The 20,455-nt window shown below is 38.9% G+C and overlaps 1 protein-coding gene across 1 annotated transcript in view; it reads right to left on the bottom strand.

Moving 5' to 3' along the window:
- The window catches only part of CUBN (cubilin), a 266,365-nt gene that overhangs the window by 37,992 nt on the left and 207,918 nt on the right, over positions 1 to 20,455 (bottom strand). Inside the window, exons 57-59 of the mRNA XM_061178156.1 lie at positions 10,308 to 10,508; positions 7,777 to 7,906; positions 3,994 to 4,211 (exon numbers count right to left, since the gene is read on the bottom strand). Coding sequence (XP_061034139.1) covers positions 3,994 to 4,211; positions 7,777 to 7,906; positions 10,308 to 10,508 — 549 coding nt within the window. The remainder of the gene's footprint in view (positions 1 to 3,993; positions 4,212 to 7,776; positions 7,907 to 10,307; positions 10,509 to 20,455) is intronic.

Below are 20,455 nucleotides of genomic sequence, written 5' to 3'. Positions count from 1 at the left end.
GCTTCCCTGGCGGCACAGTGGTTGAGAATCCTCCTGCCAATGCAGGGGACGTGGGATCAATCCCTGGTCTGGGAAGATCCCACGTGCCGTGGAGCAACTAAGCCCATGAGCCACAACTACTGAGCCCATGAGCCACAACTACTGAACCTGCATGCTACAACTACTGAGCCCACATGCCACAACTACTGAGCCCATGAGCCACAACTACTGAGCCCGTGTGCCACAACTACTGAGCCCACGAGCCACAACTACTGAGCCCATGAGCCACAACTACTGAGCCCGCGTGCCACAACTACTGAGCCTGTGAACCACAACTACTGAGCCCATGAGCCACAACTACTGAGCCCACATGCCACAACTACTGAGCCCGCATGCCTCGAGACCGTGCTCCACAACAAGAGAAGCCACCACAGTGAGAAGCCCATGCACTGCAACAAAGACCCAACGCAGCCAAAAAAATAAAATAAAATAAATAAATTTTTAAAAATAATAATAAAAACAAAAAAACAGACTGACTGAGAGGCACTCTGGCATGAGACCAGTACAATAAGAAGAAATGGGGGCTTTGACGGCTTAAAAACACGTTTGCAGGTCTGAAATGCTCCGTGAGTGACACAGGTGAGCACAGCCAGAGCTGAAGCAGACTCTGGTGGTAAAGGAGGGGCAGGAACTCAGCAAGCAGAAGTGGGTAGAATAAAGGGTACTCATCAGTGTTAGTTCTGCACTGTGGAGCTTGCCCACTTTGGCCAAATCCATAGGACTGAAGGCTTTTTAAACTTCACAGGATCATGGACACCACTGACAATCGGGTGAAAGTTGCATACTCTCCAGAAAAATGCTTAGATCTGCAGATAATTTCAGAGTTTCACAGATCCCAGGATGAGTACTTCGCTGGTTATCAGTTATCGGGGATCAATTAGTCACGTAGGAGAGGAGTGATGGGGAAAGCGGGAAGGCAGGTGTACTTCACAGGTAGGTATCAGCTCCCGGGAAGTGCTGGCTTTGCTTTCTCCTTACCTTCCATCCCGTGCAGGTGGCCCTTCATAGAAGAAGTTCCATGAAAGAGGAGACCTGATTTCACATAATTCACTAGCGACAAACTAGGGGGATATTTCCCCCAAATTTGTTCTGACCCATTAGCAATACAAATAAAACAAATGCCCAAGGAGAAGTTATCTAATAATCATATTATTGTATGAGCCAGCTCCTTACTGACTTCTGAAAAATTAAAGCAGATGTACATAAAGTATTGTCAAGTGTGGAATCAAAATAGCAAATTTGTAAAGCTCTAGTGTTTAGGTCAAGGTAAGCTAAACAGATGTCACAGACTAAAATGGTCTCCTCTTCACATCAATTTATTTATTTATTCAGGGAAGATACTGTCTTCCAGGCTAAAGTGACAGTTTTGGAAACTAAAATTCACTGTTCCATCCTTAAAGTTGTTTTTTCTCTCTTTACAGGACACCCAGGGCAGTTTGAAATGGATGAGACTGAGGGGAAAAGTGCATCTTATTAGCCAAGTTTAAGTGCTTTATATAGATCTGTAAGAAAAAGATTCTATAAACCCTAGAATTCAACGTATTCTTTATTGTTTCTTCCCCTTTTCCTCACCATAAACAACAAAAAACAAACCAAATTGAAAAGCTATGCAGAACGATCAGTGAATTTATATGGGTGGTCTTGAAAGGTTTGTAAGACCAAAACAGTACAAAATTATAACAATCGGTTGTTCAGGAAAAAAAATACCAGTAAAGATCACTTAAAATTACTTCTTAAATATTCCCAAGTGGCCAATAGCATTTATACGTGGAGAAGAGGTGAGAGGCATGCAGGGGTAGCACACTCAAGGCAAGGAATGAGACCCTATTTCTGCTCTCTGCATGTAAACCTCTTCTCTCTCTAACTGTGACCAGAGGAAAATAGTTATTCACTGAAAGTGTCCAATGCTTATGGATGAGCAGGGCCTTTGACAGTGTAAGATTTTTCCTTCTGTGCTACTTCAGTTCAGTAAAATCACCTTAAGTCCGAAAATGTCTTTTTGTAGCTCAGAAAAATGTAATAATTAATGAGGCTAGGGAACACTGACTAACTTGGAAGCTTTCACGCAGGTGACAGCCGTGTGGAGTGCTTTAAGATGATTTCAATGATCACGTGAGAATACATTAGGAAAAAGAAAAACAACTTGAAAGCAGGTAGCAAGAGCTATGCAATTATGTGTCATTTGATTCTAAAGTCTGTGCTAAAGGCACGAATAAACAAGTTCTCTTGTGCAAAAAGTCTCCAAAGGAAAATTAATTTTTCTTTCAAAATAGCTCTCTGTGTTTTATATGCCACTTCACTTGGGCAATTCCATTAAGGCAATGCTCTCTGTCTGCCCATGAGACTTGCTTTCAAGTCACTGTTGATACAGCTAAGTAGGGTAGGTGGCAAAGTGATTTTCTGATACAATTAGCACCATATCTGCGTTTTATTGGGAAGCCTTCAAAACACAAATGTCTAATTGTTCCCCTCAAGAAATGCATGAGAAAAATCACACACCAAATGTCAAGTAGGTGAAGGTGAGCTCTGCTTTCCATCAGAGGGATGAAGGTTAGCCAGAGCATGGGGTAAAGAGGAAGAAAGAGTTTGAACAGTGAGTCGGGATTCTTATTGTAGAAACCCTCCCAGGTTTCTCTGAGTCTTCACAGTAAGCAATTCGTTTTGTGAGTGGTTTGTTTTCAGAACATTATTCACTTCTACATTCAAATGGAAGAATCGAAACACTTCCCAGAGTCAAATATAAATTATCTTAGACTGTGCCACTGATGCTACGAGTACAGGTAAACAGAGAACAGACCGGCTAACTCATACGGCCGGGCTCCCCAACCCGCAGGCCGTGGACCGGTACCGGTCCGTGGCCTTTTAGGAACCGGACCACACGGCAGGAGGTGAGCGGCGGGTGAGCGAGTGAAGCTTCATCTGTCACTCCCCATCGCTCGCATTACCGCCTGACCCATCCCCCTGCCCCCGTCCGTGGAAAAATCGTCTTCCACGAAACCGGTCCCTGGTGCCAAAAAGGTTGGGGACCGCTGTTTTAAAGGATTCAAAGTTCCAAGTTAATTCTATATAGATAATTATTTTTCAGAAGCAGTGGGAATAAACGGGGGTGCTATTTTTGATTGATCCTCTCACCCAGCTTTTCCTTTTACCTCTAGATGACTCCCAGATCACCTCCTCTGCCCAAGTTGCTTCTCAAGCTTCCGTTTCCTCCTCTATTTCTCCATTTAGATATCTCATAGGCCCTCCAACACAAAATGATCCAAACCAAATACAATATTTCTTCCCTAAATCTTAGCCTCCTAAGGCACCAGTATCCAACAAGTCACCCATAGAAGTCATCCTCAACTCCTGTCCTCATGTAATAAGCATCAAGTTCCCAACACTGTACTTCCAAGGTATTCTACCTTCTGAATATCTCTGAGATTTCCACCCTTCTTCTATTTTTATTCCCACTGTGTTAGTTTGAGCCTTCAACCTTTCTCATCTGGAATTCTGTGATGAGCTTCTTCCTTCCACCATTCTCCACCCTGCTACCACTATGACCTTTCCAGAAGTCCAGTCGGGCTGTGCACTCTTTACTTAAAAGTCTCCCAGGCTCTTCACCATTTTAAGGATAAAGTCAACAGAGGTTACAGGGCCTTCTTTCTTGATCTGGACTTTGCTACCTATAGGCTTAACTTCTACCATTTCCATGGTTGACAAAATGAGACTCAGGTCTCATTTGAGATGGTGGTGTAGACAGACTTTGTCTTTAAATACTAGAGAGACACATTTGTTGAGTGATTTTTTTAGTTTTTACTCAAAATACACCATACGTAATTTTTAAAACCAAAATTTTATGTGACATATTCCTCTCAACTTAAATGAAGAGCAACTTTAGACAGGTGAAAAAAAATAAACACAGCGGAAAACTAACAGTCATGAAAAATAGATTTACACAGGCAAAATTCTTACCCAATGTCTGCCAGAAAGATATCCTCCAACCTCTTGCTGTTTGAAACGAATCTGTCTTGAACTCCAGGAACATACTACTACTGCTGCTTTTAACACCTGGTGGAAGCGTGGAACCACAGAACTTGCCAAGAAGGGGATCGCTGATGTTAGAACCATCGTAAACTGCCAGGTAGTCTTGGGAGCACGAGGTGGAGGAAACCACATCAAAATCATTGAACCTGTGAAATGAACCTTGTTAATAATAATGTTCTCCATTTGGATTCCCATTAAATTACACATTTAGTTCTTATCAAAAAAAAAAAAGACAAGACAAAGGCCAACAGCATCCAAGTTTCACTTGATAGGAAACGTAGAAACAGTATACTATTTTACTGATCAGTTCAAAAGTTTAGAGGAAAGTTTTTGAGAGACTAGAATATGTCAAGGAGTGTCGTAAGCTCTGGGGATGTAAAGATGAGTAAGATACAGTCCTGGATTTCCAGGGGTTTACAGTCAAGGACATATTAAATCTACCTGACATAAAAGTTTGGATAAGTTGAACTGATATTTATTTATCATTTCAGCAACACTTTAGTTTTTCGGTCTCATTAAAAATAGGGTATTTACTCTGTTCCCTTGTTGTTTTTGTGAGATCAAGTGGTACTATCAATCTATTTTTTATTAATGGGAAGAATGCTAATGTAATAGAGTGGAAGAAATGCTGGTTTTAGAATCAGAGCTTCATTCTCATTCTCACAGTCTGTTTCCCTCTTTTTTAATGGAGTTTATTCTAAGGTTAAGTGAAACAATGTGTAAAAACCAAATTATGGTAACTGGCATACAGTAGATGCTCAAAAAAAAAGGACAGACCCAACAAATGATCGTTATTATTATGATTTTGAAAACTAGGAATTGGAAATAGTTATTCCTCATAAAAGAAATAACAAATATAAAAACCCAATGGTAGGAAAGAATGAACTAAATTCTCTTGAGTCTTATTTAACTGCTATAACCAGAAATTCACATTTCAGATCACTGTGGTCGTCACGGGCATGCCACCACTCATCCCAGCGCTCAGCCTTCCTGACATTTGTTAGGATTGTCTTTCCGTGCACACTTTGAGGTCTGATGTGGCCTAAGACATGCTCTGGCCACAGAAATGTAAGCAGGAGTCATGCGTATTACTTTTGGAAGAAGTTTTAAGAACTACTACTCAGTTTGCCACACTGCCTTCTACTGCAGTGATGATCACGGAAGCAAACGTAGAAATGAGTTTCCATCAACCTAGGAAGCTAAGTGACCATGATGAGAGAAGACTCCTTGCCAGGCCATGTTGGACACACTCATACGAGTGAGAAATAAACTTGTTGAGTTAAGCTACTGTGCCTTCGGGTTGTTTGTTACCACTTATAACCTATCCTGACAGATACATCCCTGACTTTTCTTTCATTGTCTAACATAGTATTTCTTTTCTTTTCTTTCCTTTTTTTAAATTGAAGTATAGTTGATTTACAATGTTGTGTTAGTTTCTGGTGTACAGAAAAGTGATCCAATTACACATATATATTCTTTTTCATATTCTTTTCCATTATGGTTTATTGCAAGATATTGAATATAGTTCCCTAACACCATATTTCAATCCAGGTCTTATGCTTTGTCATTTCAAGGAACTATTCCCAGAGTTCCCAGACAAGCAAGGCTTCCTACATGGATTTTCTTAAGGATTTTTATGGTGGGTTTATTATAGCTTATTTTTTAAAAACCTGTTTAAATTATTTGATGTCCTGTCATCATTTTTCTAGGTTCTTCTTCTTTCTCAGGTGTTTTTGTTTGTTTTCTGGTTTTTGGTATTTTTGCTAGCCTCTGTAATATATAACATATAATATGGAATAATTTGAAAATATCTCATGATGAAAATATTTCCTTTAAGAGGCTTAAGAAAAAAATGATACAATATTTTAAAACAGGTTTTGATTGGCTGAATGTTTTCAAACTGATGATAAAGATCAAGATGAAAAATTTCTTAATTTTCTTTAACCACATGTAACATTTAATGTTCCTATAATAAATGAAGGCAAAACAATAGCTAGATAATTTCCAAAATCACTACTTTCATTTTTATTTTCTATAGACAATACATTTATTTTCCACAACGTGAATCCATGAAGATAAAAATCTGAGTTTCCAAGAGGACTCAAAGCGGTTTTGGCTTTGCATCATTTTCCCATGACAGCACAGAAAATATCTGTAAAAGCCCATTAACAGAAGACGTCATGAAGCCGGCCTATTTTGAGAGCCTAGAAGGATTTATGTTTTCCTAATGTCTACAACTTCTTCAGTACCTAGAATAGTATCTGTTTCACAGAATGTAGGTTCTTAGAAAGAATGTAATAATTTTCCAAGCATGCTGATGTGAGCTTTGACTATGGTGAGCCCCAGGGCCCAGGCAAGAGCAAAAAATATACACATATCACAGCATATGCTATAATCCTACACGTGTAAGAACCAAGTATTGTGCCACGGCAGCAAATGAGAAGACCGTTCCTTACGTTTCCATTCTGAGCAGGTGATCCCTTCACAGGCCTCCTGCTCCTGGCCATTGGGCATTTTTTGTTTATTCTTTTGTTCCTGGGCCTTAAAGGACTTTTTGGCTTTGGGGCACAGCTTCTTTACAAATAGTCTCAGGTGGGACCCGCAGTGTTCTCCAGGGTCCATCCTGTAGACCACTCACTGTCTGATACAGGAAGCAAACCAGGCTTGATGAGATGTGTCTTACAGTCCAAGGACCCATTTGATACATGAGGTCCCTGGAGGTAAATTATGGAGAGTTTAGGATTGGGGGGAGAGAATGTGATCACTGACATATAGGAGGAAGGGAGGTAGGAGGGGTCCTAGCCCATTAAGCTTCTATAAAAAATTCTATATTGCCATAAACTACACCATATGCTGAGTTTCAGTTTTCCACCATATGCTGTATATCACTGAAACACAGGAGTTAGAAATACATCATCTCAGGTGACAGCAATAGTGAACTTTATCACTCAGAGAACTGGAGGTTGCTTTCCCTTAATCAGTCTTGTTGGAAGTATGCAGGATGAGGGGAGAATTTTCCTGATGATATAAGATATCTCATATAGCACCAGTTTAGAGGTGTTCTGATATGGGAATAAAAAGGAATTTCTTAAGTACTTAGAAAATTCACCCTTTGGGAGCGAGCATAGGGAAGTATGAAGGACATGGTTTGGGGAGGAGATCAGTCTGACCCGGATTCTGATTCTGACTCTTCATTTAACACTATGTCACTCTGGGAAAGTTACGTGACACTGCTGAGCCTCCGTTTTCGCATCAGTAGAGTGAGATTAATAATACATACCTCATCTGACTGTTTCAAGAACTAAATAAGAGAATGGTGGAAGTGTTCATTAAAGTTCTTTGTGTATAATATGTGCCCCCAAAATGGAAACTGCTTTCTCTTGCCCTCCCCATGCCCTTTGATTTAAAGATAGGCTTATAACTTTACACCCCAGTATATGAAGCTCCTTTAAAACGGTCGGAAAACTACAACAATTATTTGAACTGGTGGAGTGAGTACCTGTTTTTCCCCTGAATGACCACTGGCTTGCGTGGAGGGTAGGGGGCCCATTTCCCAGGCTAACAGGATCACACCACATGCTTAATTTCCCTTCCTCCAGATTCCTGTATGTGCCTCTGATGAGAATCAGTGCTCCGCATCATTAAATGAACATCTTTTCTGTAAACAGAGCTGGGAGGATTTTCTTAAGAAGGTAAATGGGTGTTACGTACTTGAGCTGGATTACTCTGTCGTCCCTGACGGTGATGGTGTACAAACAGTGCATGTTGTTAGGGTACGCAGAGTAGGAATAGAAAGGGCTCTTGATGACCCCGGTGGAGAGGTTGAACACACCACCACAGGCTGCAACAGAGGGCAGGGAACAGGCAGAGAATGGTTATGACTCATGGCAGAGGAAAGTCATTTCCAGACATTCTTTACTATGGTACCTTTTTCCCCAAGAGAGATGATAATTATTTGCCTTAAAGCAATGTAAACCTCTCTTTATTGTGCTTACAAATAATTCAGATTTTTCCACCGAGGTAGAGGGAAAAGACAGTAAGGAGTAGAAGCAGGGAAGAATGTTTCAAGGCACCTCTTGGAATGGAATAAGTCTGAGCCAAAATAATGGCCAGAGTGAAAATAATGAGAAAGAACGTTTCACATGCTGGAATATAATTGTCCTTTCTCTATAATGCAGTGACAGATTCAGAGGGATAACAGTGATTGCTGGAAGTTTAGAAAAGGTGTGCAGAATCCAAGGCACACTGTGGGCTTATGAACCCAGGAACGACTGTGATCTAAAAATCTTAAATAATATGGATTGGAGTCTCCTATGTCCATGATAGGCTACTATAAGGTGAAATTTTAGAAATCACTTTTGAAATAATGGAGGTTAGTTCCCTCTGTGGGCTCAAATGCATAGCTCTTGGGTCCCGTGTACTTCTATTTGGTCGTGAGACTGGTAAGGACCATACTTGACCAAGTTTTATTACCAATCCTCAGCAAGCACGAGGAAGGTAGGCCCACCCCGCGTCCAGCAATCAACAGCCCACAGCCCTTAGTTACTATGACTAGTCAATAAAACAACAGCCATAAAAATAGAATGAAATCCCATTATACAAAATATAGAATTTTTTTTTTTTTGCTTGGCTTTGCACATAAGGAGGATTACTTTGTGCCGTGCAATGATGGAAAGTGCCCTACTCTCACAGCAGTGAGAAAGGTTTATATTTATTTTACTTTATGATTCTAAAATTATAGTAAGGTTAGTATATTTTGATGATATTTTTATGGTTTATATACTATCAATGGATATATTCCATTTACATCTCTTAGAAATGATAACCAAATAGTGGCTGCCATTTAAGGTAATTTTTTATTTGTCTGTTTGTTTATTTTGTCTCAATTGAGCCCACATTGCAGGGAAAGCTATTCTCTCTATGCCCGTAAGTATTCATGTGCTCAGGGCCCTGGGTACATCTGCAGTGAATTAAATGTTAGATTTGTGTAGCCATTATTCTATTTCATCTTGTTCACAATAATGTGGTCTCTGAAAGCTTGTCAATGCCTAAAATAACTCCCAAATTTGTACATTGTCACGAGTTGAAATTTCAATATCAACAACCCTCTTTAAAAGAGACTCTCATAGTAGATAATGTGGACCCTTGTATACAGTGTTTTAGGAAAATGAGGGATTAAAGAGTAAAAGAATATAAAGTGGGGAGGAAACTCTCCATAACACTAGTTGTACCAAAAGAATAAAACAAGTCACCCCTTCTCTTCATCCAACAGACAACCGGGGGAAGGAATGTTCTGTTTGTGCTAACAGAATCCCTGGGCCACACAAAATCATGCGTTACAAACGGGGCCAGGTCTCGGTGGCAGCTAATGTGCACAAACCGCGAAGGCCTGTTTCATGAGTAAATAAACATTTTCAGGCTCTTCTGTGGATGGGAACAATAATTTATTTGAAAGAAAACAATTTGACTTTCTACCTTTAGCAATGGGTTTTGTCAAGTAAAGATCAAACAAACATTTTGCAAGACCTTTTTTTGCCCATGTTACTGAAGTTGGGATGATGTGAAAAAAAATGCTGTCAGCAAACAAGCCAAGGTTATTGCAGGAGAGGAAAAGACCATTCAAAATAGGGAAATAGAATCTTATGATTTTCAAACAAACATGGATCAAACTGTCCACAAAAAAATGTAAAGATCTTGGTAGCTACAAAGGTCTTTGTCCATTCGGTGGCTTGTCTTCTCACCCTGATTTTGATACAGAGAAGCTGCAAATTATCATGTAGTTGAATACATCCATCTTTTCTTTTACGACTTGTGCTTTTTGCATATTGCTAAAAAATTCTTTCCTACCAGAAGACCATAAAGATATTCTCTTACATTTTTTCTAAATGTATAAAGGTTTTTCAACAGAGTGACTTGGGAAAATGAAATAGGCACCTGGACAGTCCAGGCCAAAAGTCACTTTATGCAATGTACGAACAACTGAAGGTAGCAGTTCGTTCTAACTTAAATTATCAAAAATAAATCTCAATCTTCCATTTGATTTTCAAAGAGTAGTTCTGCCAAAGTTCATGAAAAAGGGCCTCCCTTTTTTTTTTTTTAAAGACCATGCACCTAATTAATAATTTTCTCCCTTAAGGTCTCTGAGTCTTCAACTTGGTGATGTGTGAATACAATTAAATCTCCTTATGGAAACTGCTCGAGAAAAAAAGAAAATTCCAAACTACATCATTATGGTTACTCACGGGTTATCCTATAGGAAAACTTGAATCCCAAGTCTGTGGTGTGTGCATTTGAGTAGAAGTTAAGCAGCACTGGACCAGAGATGGTGACAGGGGACAGGCTCTCATCCCCACACAGGGTCGCCAAAGGCGTGGAAGATAAGCTGTAACCCCTGACAATGTGCACGCCGTCGTTGACACAGCTTCCCGTTACAGTGGAGCGAGCTGAACAGGGCATGGAACAACCAGAAGCAACATAAGTAATAATCAGAAGCAACATAAACGATCACACAAAAATGTGAGGACGATTCACGCAATTTACACAGAAATTAAAATGAGACTCAACAGCCATTTTAGTAAGTCATCATTTAACTTGGTTTCCTGATGAACGACCCTCACCCTAGTTACAAAACAAGCACAGGGGTGAGGAAACAGGGAGAACTTCACAACAGTTGAATCCTACTTTGAAACAATCCAGAATTTTCTTCCCTATAAAATGACTCCTTTAATTCAGTGATTATAAATTGGGGACAATTTTGCCTCCCAGGGACATTTGGCAGTACCTGAAGACAGTTTTTTGCTGTCATGCTGGGGTGTGCCACTGACACGGAGTGGGCAGAGGCCAGGGACGCTGCTAAACGTGCTATGATGCTCAGGGCTGCCCCAGGCCCCCTGTCCTCCACCACAACAGGAATGACCCAGCCCAAAACACCAAAGTGCTGCTAGTGAGAAACTTGCAATTAACAGTGACGCTTATACGCAGATAAAGGACTCCTACCACGGCGACGTCATTAGAATCTCCTTAATGTTAATTAAACAAATGTTACAAATGTTCACACAAACAATATTAGCTTAAGAGTTTAGTGATTGTAAAATATATATCATCGTTTTGTTTTCAAATTATAAAACAGATATATACTCCAACCAATTCTAAAGAGAAATACAAAACAGAATAAACAAAAAATTTTTTTAACTTTTTTTTTTTGGTGATGGGATGTTTTTTACTTGCATATTTTGGGGTTTTGTTTTTTGTTTTTTGTTTTTTTTTTGATTTACAATATTGTGTTAGTTTCAGGTGTACAGCAAAGTGATTCATATATCTATTCTTTTTCAGATTCTTTTCCCGTATAGGTTATTACAGAATACTGAGCAGAGTTTCCTGTGCTATGCAGTAGGTCTTTGTTGGTTATCTATTTTAAATATAGTTAAAAAGACTTTTATTACTACAATGTATCCAGTCATTTTTATGGGTGAATTATATAGTTAAAAAATTAATTGGAGACGTCTTTGGTGGCGCAGTGGTTAAGAATCCGCCTGCCAATGCAGGAGACACAGGTTCGAGCCCTGGTCCGGGAAGATCCTACATGCCGCGGAGCAACTAAGCCCGTGAGCCACAACTACTGAGCCTGCGCTCTAGAGCCCACGAGCCACAACTACTGAAGCCTGCGCGCTCTAGGGCCCGCGTGCTGCAGCTACTGAGCCCACGCGCCTAGAGCCCGTGCTCTGCAACAAGAGAAGTGACCGCAATGAGAAGCCTGCGCACCGCAACGAAGAGCAGCCCCCGCTCACTGCAACTAGAGAAAGCCTGCACGCGGCAACGAAGACCCAACACAGCCAAAACAAAACAAACAAACAAAAAAACATTAATTGGGATCATCCTGCACTTGATCTTTTGTAACCTAATTTTTATTAACATGAAATAACATAACATCATGCATTTAATGTGATTAAGTATCTTTTAAAACACTGAATTTAATGCATCTATCAAATTCTAATATATAGATGTGCCATACTATGTTCAATTCATCCCCTACAGCTTAATAATTCTATCTTTTCTAGCTTTTGTGATTAAAAATACTGTTGAAACAAACATTTTTATATATAAATATTTGCAGAAGTTTCTCATTATTTCATTAGAATAAATTTTTAGAAGTTGAGTTACTGGTACTAAGGTAAAATTCTTTTTCAGATTTATCAAACAGTCCTTTGGAAAAGTGTTGCCAATTCACAGTTCCACAGAACTTTAGGTATCTGACATTTCCCCCATTTCTACGTTTTCATCCCCACGTAGAGAAACCTTGTACCCATTCACAGTCACGCCCCATCCTCCCCCTTTACTGTTCTCCCAATCCTAGGCAACCACTAACCTACTTTCAGTCTTTGTGGATTTGTCTGCTCTGGACATCTCACATAAACAGAATCATATAAATATAATATATAATATTCAGCCCTTTGTGACTGGCTGCTTTTACTTCACATAACGTTTTTGAGGGTCATCCATGTTGTAGCACGTGTCAGTACTTCATTCCTTCCAAGCTCAATAGTATTCCATTGTATGGATGGACCACATTTTTGTTTATCCATTTTGTAGTTGATGGACATTTGTTTTGTTTCTACCTTTTGGCTATTATAAATAACACTGCTATAGATATTCATGTACAAGATTTTGTGTGGATACGTGTTTTCAATCTCTTGGGTAAATAAGTAGGAGTAGAATTGCAGACTCATATAGTAACCCTATGTTTAATGTTTTGAGGACCTATCAGCCTGTTTTCCAAAGAGGCTGCACCATTCTGCCACCACAACAGCAATTAGAACCAGCATGAGGGTTCTAATTTCCCACATCCTCACCAACACTTGTTATTGTCTAATTTAGCCATACTATTGAGTATGAAATGGTAGTACATTGTGGTTTTGATTTGCATGTCTCTATGACTAACGATGCTGAGCATCTTTTCATGTGCTTATTGGCCATTTGTATATCTTGGAAGAAATATCTGTTCAGATCCTTTGCCATTTTAAAAATATTTAGTTAGGCCACACTGTGTGGCTTGCTCAATCTTAGTTCCCCAACAAGGGATTGAACCCAGACCCTCGGCAGTGAAAGCGAGGAGTCCTAACCACTGGACCACCAGGGAATTCCCTCCTTTGCCATTTTTAAACTGGAATATATGTTTCTTAATGTTGAGTTCTAAGAGTTCTTTTCTATTCTAGATACTAGAATGGTCGTAAGTTTTTATTTCTCTTGGGTAAATACCTGGGAGTAGAATTGCTGGGTCATAAATTTAATTCTTACAGAATTAAATACAGTCAAATTCTTCCAAGTGGTTATATCAGTACCTATTCTCATGAGGAATGTATGAAACTTCCAGTTGCTCTGCATGCTTGCCAACATTTGATATTGTCAGTCTTTTTCATTTTAGCCATTCTGTTATGTGTGAAATGGTACCTCATTGTGATATTTAATTTACATTGTTCTGATGGCTAATGATGTAGAATATTTTTCATGTTCTCATTGACAAAAACAACAGAAAACACTTTTATCTCATCTAGATGATAACTTGAACATGTACCTAACACTTCCACACACACACACACACACACACACGCACTTTACCTACTTAAAATTCCCCATTGGAACTGCCCAAAACTATGTTACAATCTCTTATACAAGCACATACTATGACATAATGGACTTTAAAATCAGACTGCCTGTTTGCTGTTAGAACATTCTTATAAATTAAAGAAACTATGGTATACATTTACTTTATAATTTCAAGTCCCCTGGCCATAGATCTTGGTTCAAGGGTGGGAATGTGACCTAGGCCAATCCATTTAGAGTAAATTTCAGGTAAACTGTTTGGAATCTGGAATAGACAGTAGTGTGTTGGTAAATAGAACAACCAGCTCTCCGAGGGAAAGAGGAACACCCTCATTTGTAGCATTTGCTAATTTCTGTGGTAGAAATACTCCCACTATAGCCAATGTCAAGTTACCAACGCGAGGTCATTAAATGCAGAATTTGGACCAGAGGAGCATGACTGACTCTTGCAAGATGGTACAAGCCAACGCCAGCATGCCACTGGATAGACATCCTCTCTCTTCCTAGACATGCATGAGGGGTATGCAAGCCCCACTGTGAGGGCAGCTACCCTACAGCCAAGACAGAAGCCAGCTTTAGGGTGAGACTCACACTGGAGTAGCACAGAGTGAGAACAGAAAAAGTAAAACACTTGATGACAAAATGAAAATGCTAGATTAAGCGGATATGAGGGACCACCAACTTTGAGGTTGTCTAGAAGGAAAGCCAATAAATTGCCCTTTTATGTTTAAACCAGGTTGAATTAAGTTTCCTGTTCATTGTGCCATAAAAATTCCTAATTGATATAGTAAGGATTATCCTAATCATAATCATGGTGCAATTATTCTTTACGGAACCCCACCGTCCTGAGCACTGTTGATAGATTGACTGATTACTCCAAGGTAGGATCTCAGACCCCATCTAGGCCAATCAGATGTGTTCAAACTGTAACTGAGTAAGAAGGAGTCAACAGTGGGAGCCAAACATGTTCAACTCGGAAAACAGCAGCATCGGTCTCCTGACTGCGGTAGGAAGCCAGGCTGTAACAAGAGGAAATGAAGCTGTCGTGCAGAAACAGAGGCGGAAAGACAGAACATTTTGAAGGATTCGTGTTCTGGAAGCCTATTAGTCCTCTTCTTATTTTTAAACCTTCCTTTGACGAGATGAGATAACCCAGTATCCTTTCCATAAACTCTACATCTAAGCAAACTTGAAGATAATCTACTGCTTTTAACTGAAAGAATCTTGATGTATGCATTTTTAATATATGTGTACATTAAAAGCCCCCTTCTCTTTTAATTGTATTATCTTAAAGAAAATTGATATTTTTTATCAGAAAATATCTATGCAGTTTAAATTTTAAGTCATTTTAGGAACACATTTGGCATTTTAGCTATGTTTTTATACAACCTGAAGAAATTTTGAGGTATCAATTCAAGATATGTTTACTAAAGTAAGCCCAAAGGATTCCTTCATTTTGAAAATCCTGGAATAGACATGCTTCTAATTGGGAATAAATCTACAAGTTAAAAATTTTAAAAACTTAACTTTAATGACCTTACCATGTAATAAGAAACAATATGATGTTGGGAAAACAGGACAAAAAAGAAATACATTAAACTCAGATTCACAGTTTGAATACTGCCAAATTGTGTACCTTAATTATAGCCTTAGAATTTTTCTTGTTCCAAGAGCTCCATTGGAATTTAAAACATTCAGAGGAGGTGAATGTGAGAATCAAAAAATAGTATGAATTAGCTATAAAAATATCTTTAGCCAGCAACAATACATTAAGTTGTAAAAGCAAAATCACAGAATGAAAGGAAATATTGTCGATGCTAGATTAGAATCTCAGTTCTACTTTGGTCGAATGACCTGCTATGCAGATATCCTTTAAGTACTAAAGAGTTTTTTAACTCTTTGATGATATAGACTATCACAGTGGTGGTTGTCTTAGAAAATTATGGAAAGGCTGTGAAATGTAAGGTAAAGTATGTCATACACTTGCTAATGTTTCAAAAAAATTAAAGGAACTAATTTAATTACAGAAAAATCAGTCGTGAAATAGCAGTTGTATATCTATACTGATGAGACATAGCCAAAATGCACTAGTTGTTTATAAAAGGTCTGTATCAACAATAAGGAGAAGCAGAGGAAGCTGAGAAGGAGGGTACTTTAATTTTTTTGTAGATGGCAATATATTATCCGATAACTAAGCAAACTGTTCAAGACAATCTGCTCATTTTTAAAGCCTGACTCAATAAATAGTGAAAGTTGTGATATTTGGCAAGTTGCTTAATGATTAAAACATTCTCGTGTCATTTCCAGTAGTAATTTCTTTAAGGTGGGATGCTCTTCCAAATGTTATCCATAAGAAATCAAACATTACATAATATCGGAATTTGTGAAGTTACCTAAAGTCTAAGACCATATCAAGGATTAGCATAAACAAGGTAATACACAAGAAAATGAGATATAAATATGTCAGCAGGCATCAAATAATTCACACACATACATCTTTTTCTCAAGCTGTACACATCACCTCACTGCATTAGATCAAAGATATCAGTCTGATTCTTCAGTGAGAAGACACTTGGTGACAAAACCACAGGCATAAGGAAATAATGATAGTAAACACTTTTCCATAATCATAGGGGAACCAATTGTGATATCTTATATTACAATCAAAATATACACAAAATTCTCAAGTAGAATATAATTAAATGCAACTAGGATGATTGTCTTCTAGGGAGAGAAAAGAACTTAGTCAAGGTTTAAAAAAAAGTTCTTCAAGAAGCAAGATGTATATCATAGTTGAGTTTATGGCCGGGAGGTAGCATTCAATCAGACACATGAGAACTCGTCAGGAAGAGAGGTACCCTGAAATTGAATGATACTTTCTCCACGGACGTCATGGGACAAGCGGCTACAGTCGTTCTTAATCCTATCTTCAGTAAATGATTTGATGAATATTTACTATTGAAATCTCAGAGGTGTAAAATAATCCTCCATGATTTGTTTTTATGACTATTTTCCATCCTTCTGAAAAACTGTAAGACACATTTATCATTTTAAGTGGGTAAGGTTCTATCCAACGTAGTGAAAAATAATTTTTATCACATTATTCACATATCTTCATTACAGAGAGCAATGTTCGATTCTGGGTTTCATCATGATTCCAAGAACTTGGAGAGAATTGAAAGGGAAGCCAAGGATGAGCAATTCAGCAAATAATGTAAGCTCGTGGAATTTAGATTCCGACTGCACTTTTCCTTCAGAGTCATAGATAGAGAGGCAAAGATGCCAGAAGACTAGAAATAGTGGGAAATCCTTTTGGTTGAAATATTTTAATATTGCAGATCCGATAAAGTCCTTTCAGTAAAATAGCAAAGGGTTCTAGGGAGAGGGATGTGAATTGGGGGGCAGCTCTGAGTAGCTTGGAGACTGGACTCCCCAGTAGAGGATGGTTCCCTGGGAGAGAGAAGCAGGTGCTCGTACAGAGCTAAGCTCCGCAGTGTGAAAGCCAAGGTCTTGTATTATAACACAGGCAAGCAAGGAAACTCACACAACTATATCGACTCCTCTGGGGCTTGGCCAATTTGAATAAAATATCAATAAGAACTATTTCAAAAGAACCATTGTCCAGTGCTTTCTAAAATAATGGATTGCAAAATGGGCCTACGTTCTGATTTCTTGAGAAACAATTGAGGAAGCAAAGAAAAGAAATGGTAAGTAGCTGCATAATGCCACTTAAAAAAAAAAACAACTTAGATTAAATGGAGAGGAAATGTGAACTAAGACCGACAAAACTCAGTTATCATGTTTCTTGGTGGGAAAAAAGGGCAAAAGGGAAAAAAAATCTAAACCTGAATTTTCTTCCTTTTTTCCTTTTAGCTTTATATTAGGCATACCCTGTAAACCAGGACTTCTAAGTTAATGAAGGAGAATTCAGGCAAATATTACGTAGGACTTGCCATGCGGCTGCTCTGGAAATCTAGCCCTATTCCTCTCGGGGCCTTTGAGGCCATCTCTAGAGGACAGTAAGCAAAATGCATTTGCATTGGTTCTCGCCCATTTTCTGTGCCAAGGGACTACTCTCTATCCAGTTCTTATCAAGAGATACTCTGGATCTGAGAAAAACTGAGTTTAGAATTTGCCTAGATGTAGGATTTTTTAGTTAAGAATTCTAAACCCCTCATTATCACCAGGGGGAATCAATGTTATTACCCAAATTTTTTTTAATAAAATTTATTTATTTATTTATTTATTTATTTTTGGCTGTATTGGGTCTTCGTTGCTGGGCGTGGGCTTTCTCTAGTTGTGGTGAGCGGGGGCTACTCTTCGTTGTGGTGCACAGGCTTCTCATTGCGGTGGCTTCTCGTTGCGGAGCACGGGCTCTAGGCGCGCGGGCTTCAGTAGTTGTGGCTCACGGGCTCAGTAGTTGTGGCTCGCGGGCTCTAGAGCACAGGCTCAGTAGTTGTGGCGCACGGACTTAGTTGCTCCGTGGCATGTGGGATCTTCCCAGACAAGGGCTCAAACCCGTGTCCCCTGCATTTGCAGGCGGATTCTTAACCACTGTGTCACCAGGGAAGCCCCATTACCCAATTTTAATGATAGAAAAATCAAGGCACAGAAGGCACTGGCTTGTCTTAGGTTACCTCATCTGTTAAGTGTTTTCTTTATCTATAAAGTTAAAAAAAAAAAAAAAAAAAAGACCTATAATCCTCCCAGTAACTTGGAGGCATCTACTTGGCCACATGAATAATGAAAACAGAAAAATATACTTTTAGATTGTTCAATATTTGGGCAAATAAAATGAGTATTTATTTGATGACATCTGATTCCAAATTAAGTACATTGGAAATGGAAACATTGATGGTTTCTCCCTCATGCTTTCTCATTATATTTTGTCTATTTTTGCCATTTTGTTTTTGACCAAAGTAATATTTTGAATTTGTCAAATCTCTATTTTATTTCACAACTTTGGAAGACGCTGTTAAGAACACCAAGAGCCATTTTAGTCTTGAGGTAACTTAAAAAGTCTTGTAAACGCTCAAATGGAATCTTCTTCTACGACTTCTGATTTCCCTGAAATTTTTATAGTTCCGTAGGGATTATATAGGAAACATACGTCTGTAGTTCATAGAATGACCTTTCCTAACCGGTTGTCAGTGTTTAGTAAACACAGTGTGTGGACAAGTGTGTCTCCCTCTAGTGTTCTGTAGCCTGGAACAGTCCATCTTCTTGATAAATCCACCTTTTGTGCCAATGGCCCACCACAAAAAGCAGATCCAGAACTTTCATCTCCACCCAGGTCAACGCAGGGTCTGCTGGCCGCTTGGGCTCAGAAATACTTAGTCATTTGGACAGAATCTCTCAGAACCAGGTCTATGGCCTATGGCAGCTAGGAAGACCCATGCTCCTGCAGACAGGCTGTGATTTTTCTTGACAGCAACTCTCACTCAGTTTTATCACAATACACTGCACAGGAATTCCTCAGGCTCACTTAAGGGGTGGAAGGTGATTTTTACTGTAGCTAGTGCATCTCTAACTTGCTGATGGTATTCCATGAATGTCGGCACTGATAGGATTAGTGATAAGAATCTAACCACAAAATAAATCTGATTAATGTTGCCCTTTTTAGGAATCATCATGATTCATTTAATCTAAGCCAGAAATTACTCACTTAGCAGTTTGAAAACGCTGAGTACGTGTAGCACTGGAAATGTCACGAGATATTATCATAAGGATATTATCTTATAAAAAGATCAGTCTCTCCAACTGGATGAGAACGAGCAAATCCATTAGTAAAAAGAAATCACTTAATCTGGCAAAACCAAATATCTGTTCGCAGGCGACTTGTGTGAAAGGGCGTATCTGGAGATCCTGACTGGTGGCAGCAAAAATAACAAAACAATGGTTCACAAGGTATGTTTCTACGGGCATGATCTGACTTTCACAACTACTATTTTATATCAATATTTTGGTAAAAATTATAGTGATTACCAGAAAGATTAAGTAATTTGTACAAAGTCATGTGACTAGTAAGTGGCCAATCTGGCATTGAGACCCATCCTAAAATACCGCACCTGCCCTACCCCACCCCAGGTCAGGTAGTCTAGAGTATGCTCGCCCCTTTACCCCACCTGTCAACTAAACTCAGGGAGCTACTGTGCGGTGTCAGTATAGGTTCCCTTCTAATAATAGATGTACCATCGGTATTAGGCAGTGTTTTCTGTGGCTATATTATATAGTACATTTACCAGCATCTCCTTTTTCAGTCTAAATAATACTGGCATATGATATTCTTGTGTTTATGTAATTTAGTGAGGACAAATGCACATATAAATGCACAATCCAAGCCACATGTTTTTCCCGTTATTAAGATAACTTTTTCACTCAATATCAAAAAACAAACACCCCAATCAAAAAATGGGCAGAAGATCTAAACAGAGATTTCCCCAACGAAGACATACAAATGGCCAATAGGCACTTTAAAAAATGCTCAATATCGATAATTATTAGAGAAATGTGATTCAAAACCACCATGAGTTATCACCTCACATCGGTCAGAATGGCCATCATCAAAAAGTCTATGAATAATAATGTTTGAGAGGGTGTCGAGAATAGGGAACCCTCCTACACTGTTGGTGGAAATGTAAATTGGTGCAGTCACTATGAAGAACAGTACGGAGGTTCCTTAAAAAACTAAAAATAGAGCCACCATATGATCCACGGATCCCACTCCTGGGCATATAGTTCCTGGAGAAAACTATAATTTGAAAAGATACATGCACCCCAATGTTCATTG

This window comes from Eubalaena glacialis, chromosome 2 (assembly GCF_028564815.1).
Source record: "Eubalaena glacialis isolate mEubGla1 chromosome 2, mEubGla1.1.hap2.+ XY, whole genome shotgun sequence".
NCBI classification, from domain to species: Eukaryota; Metazoa; Chordata; class Mammalia; order Artiodactyla; family Balaenidae; genus Eubalaena; species Eubalaena glacialis.
This window is presented reverse-complemented; position numbering and strand designations above follow the sequence as displayed.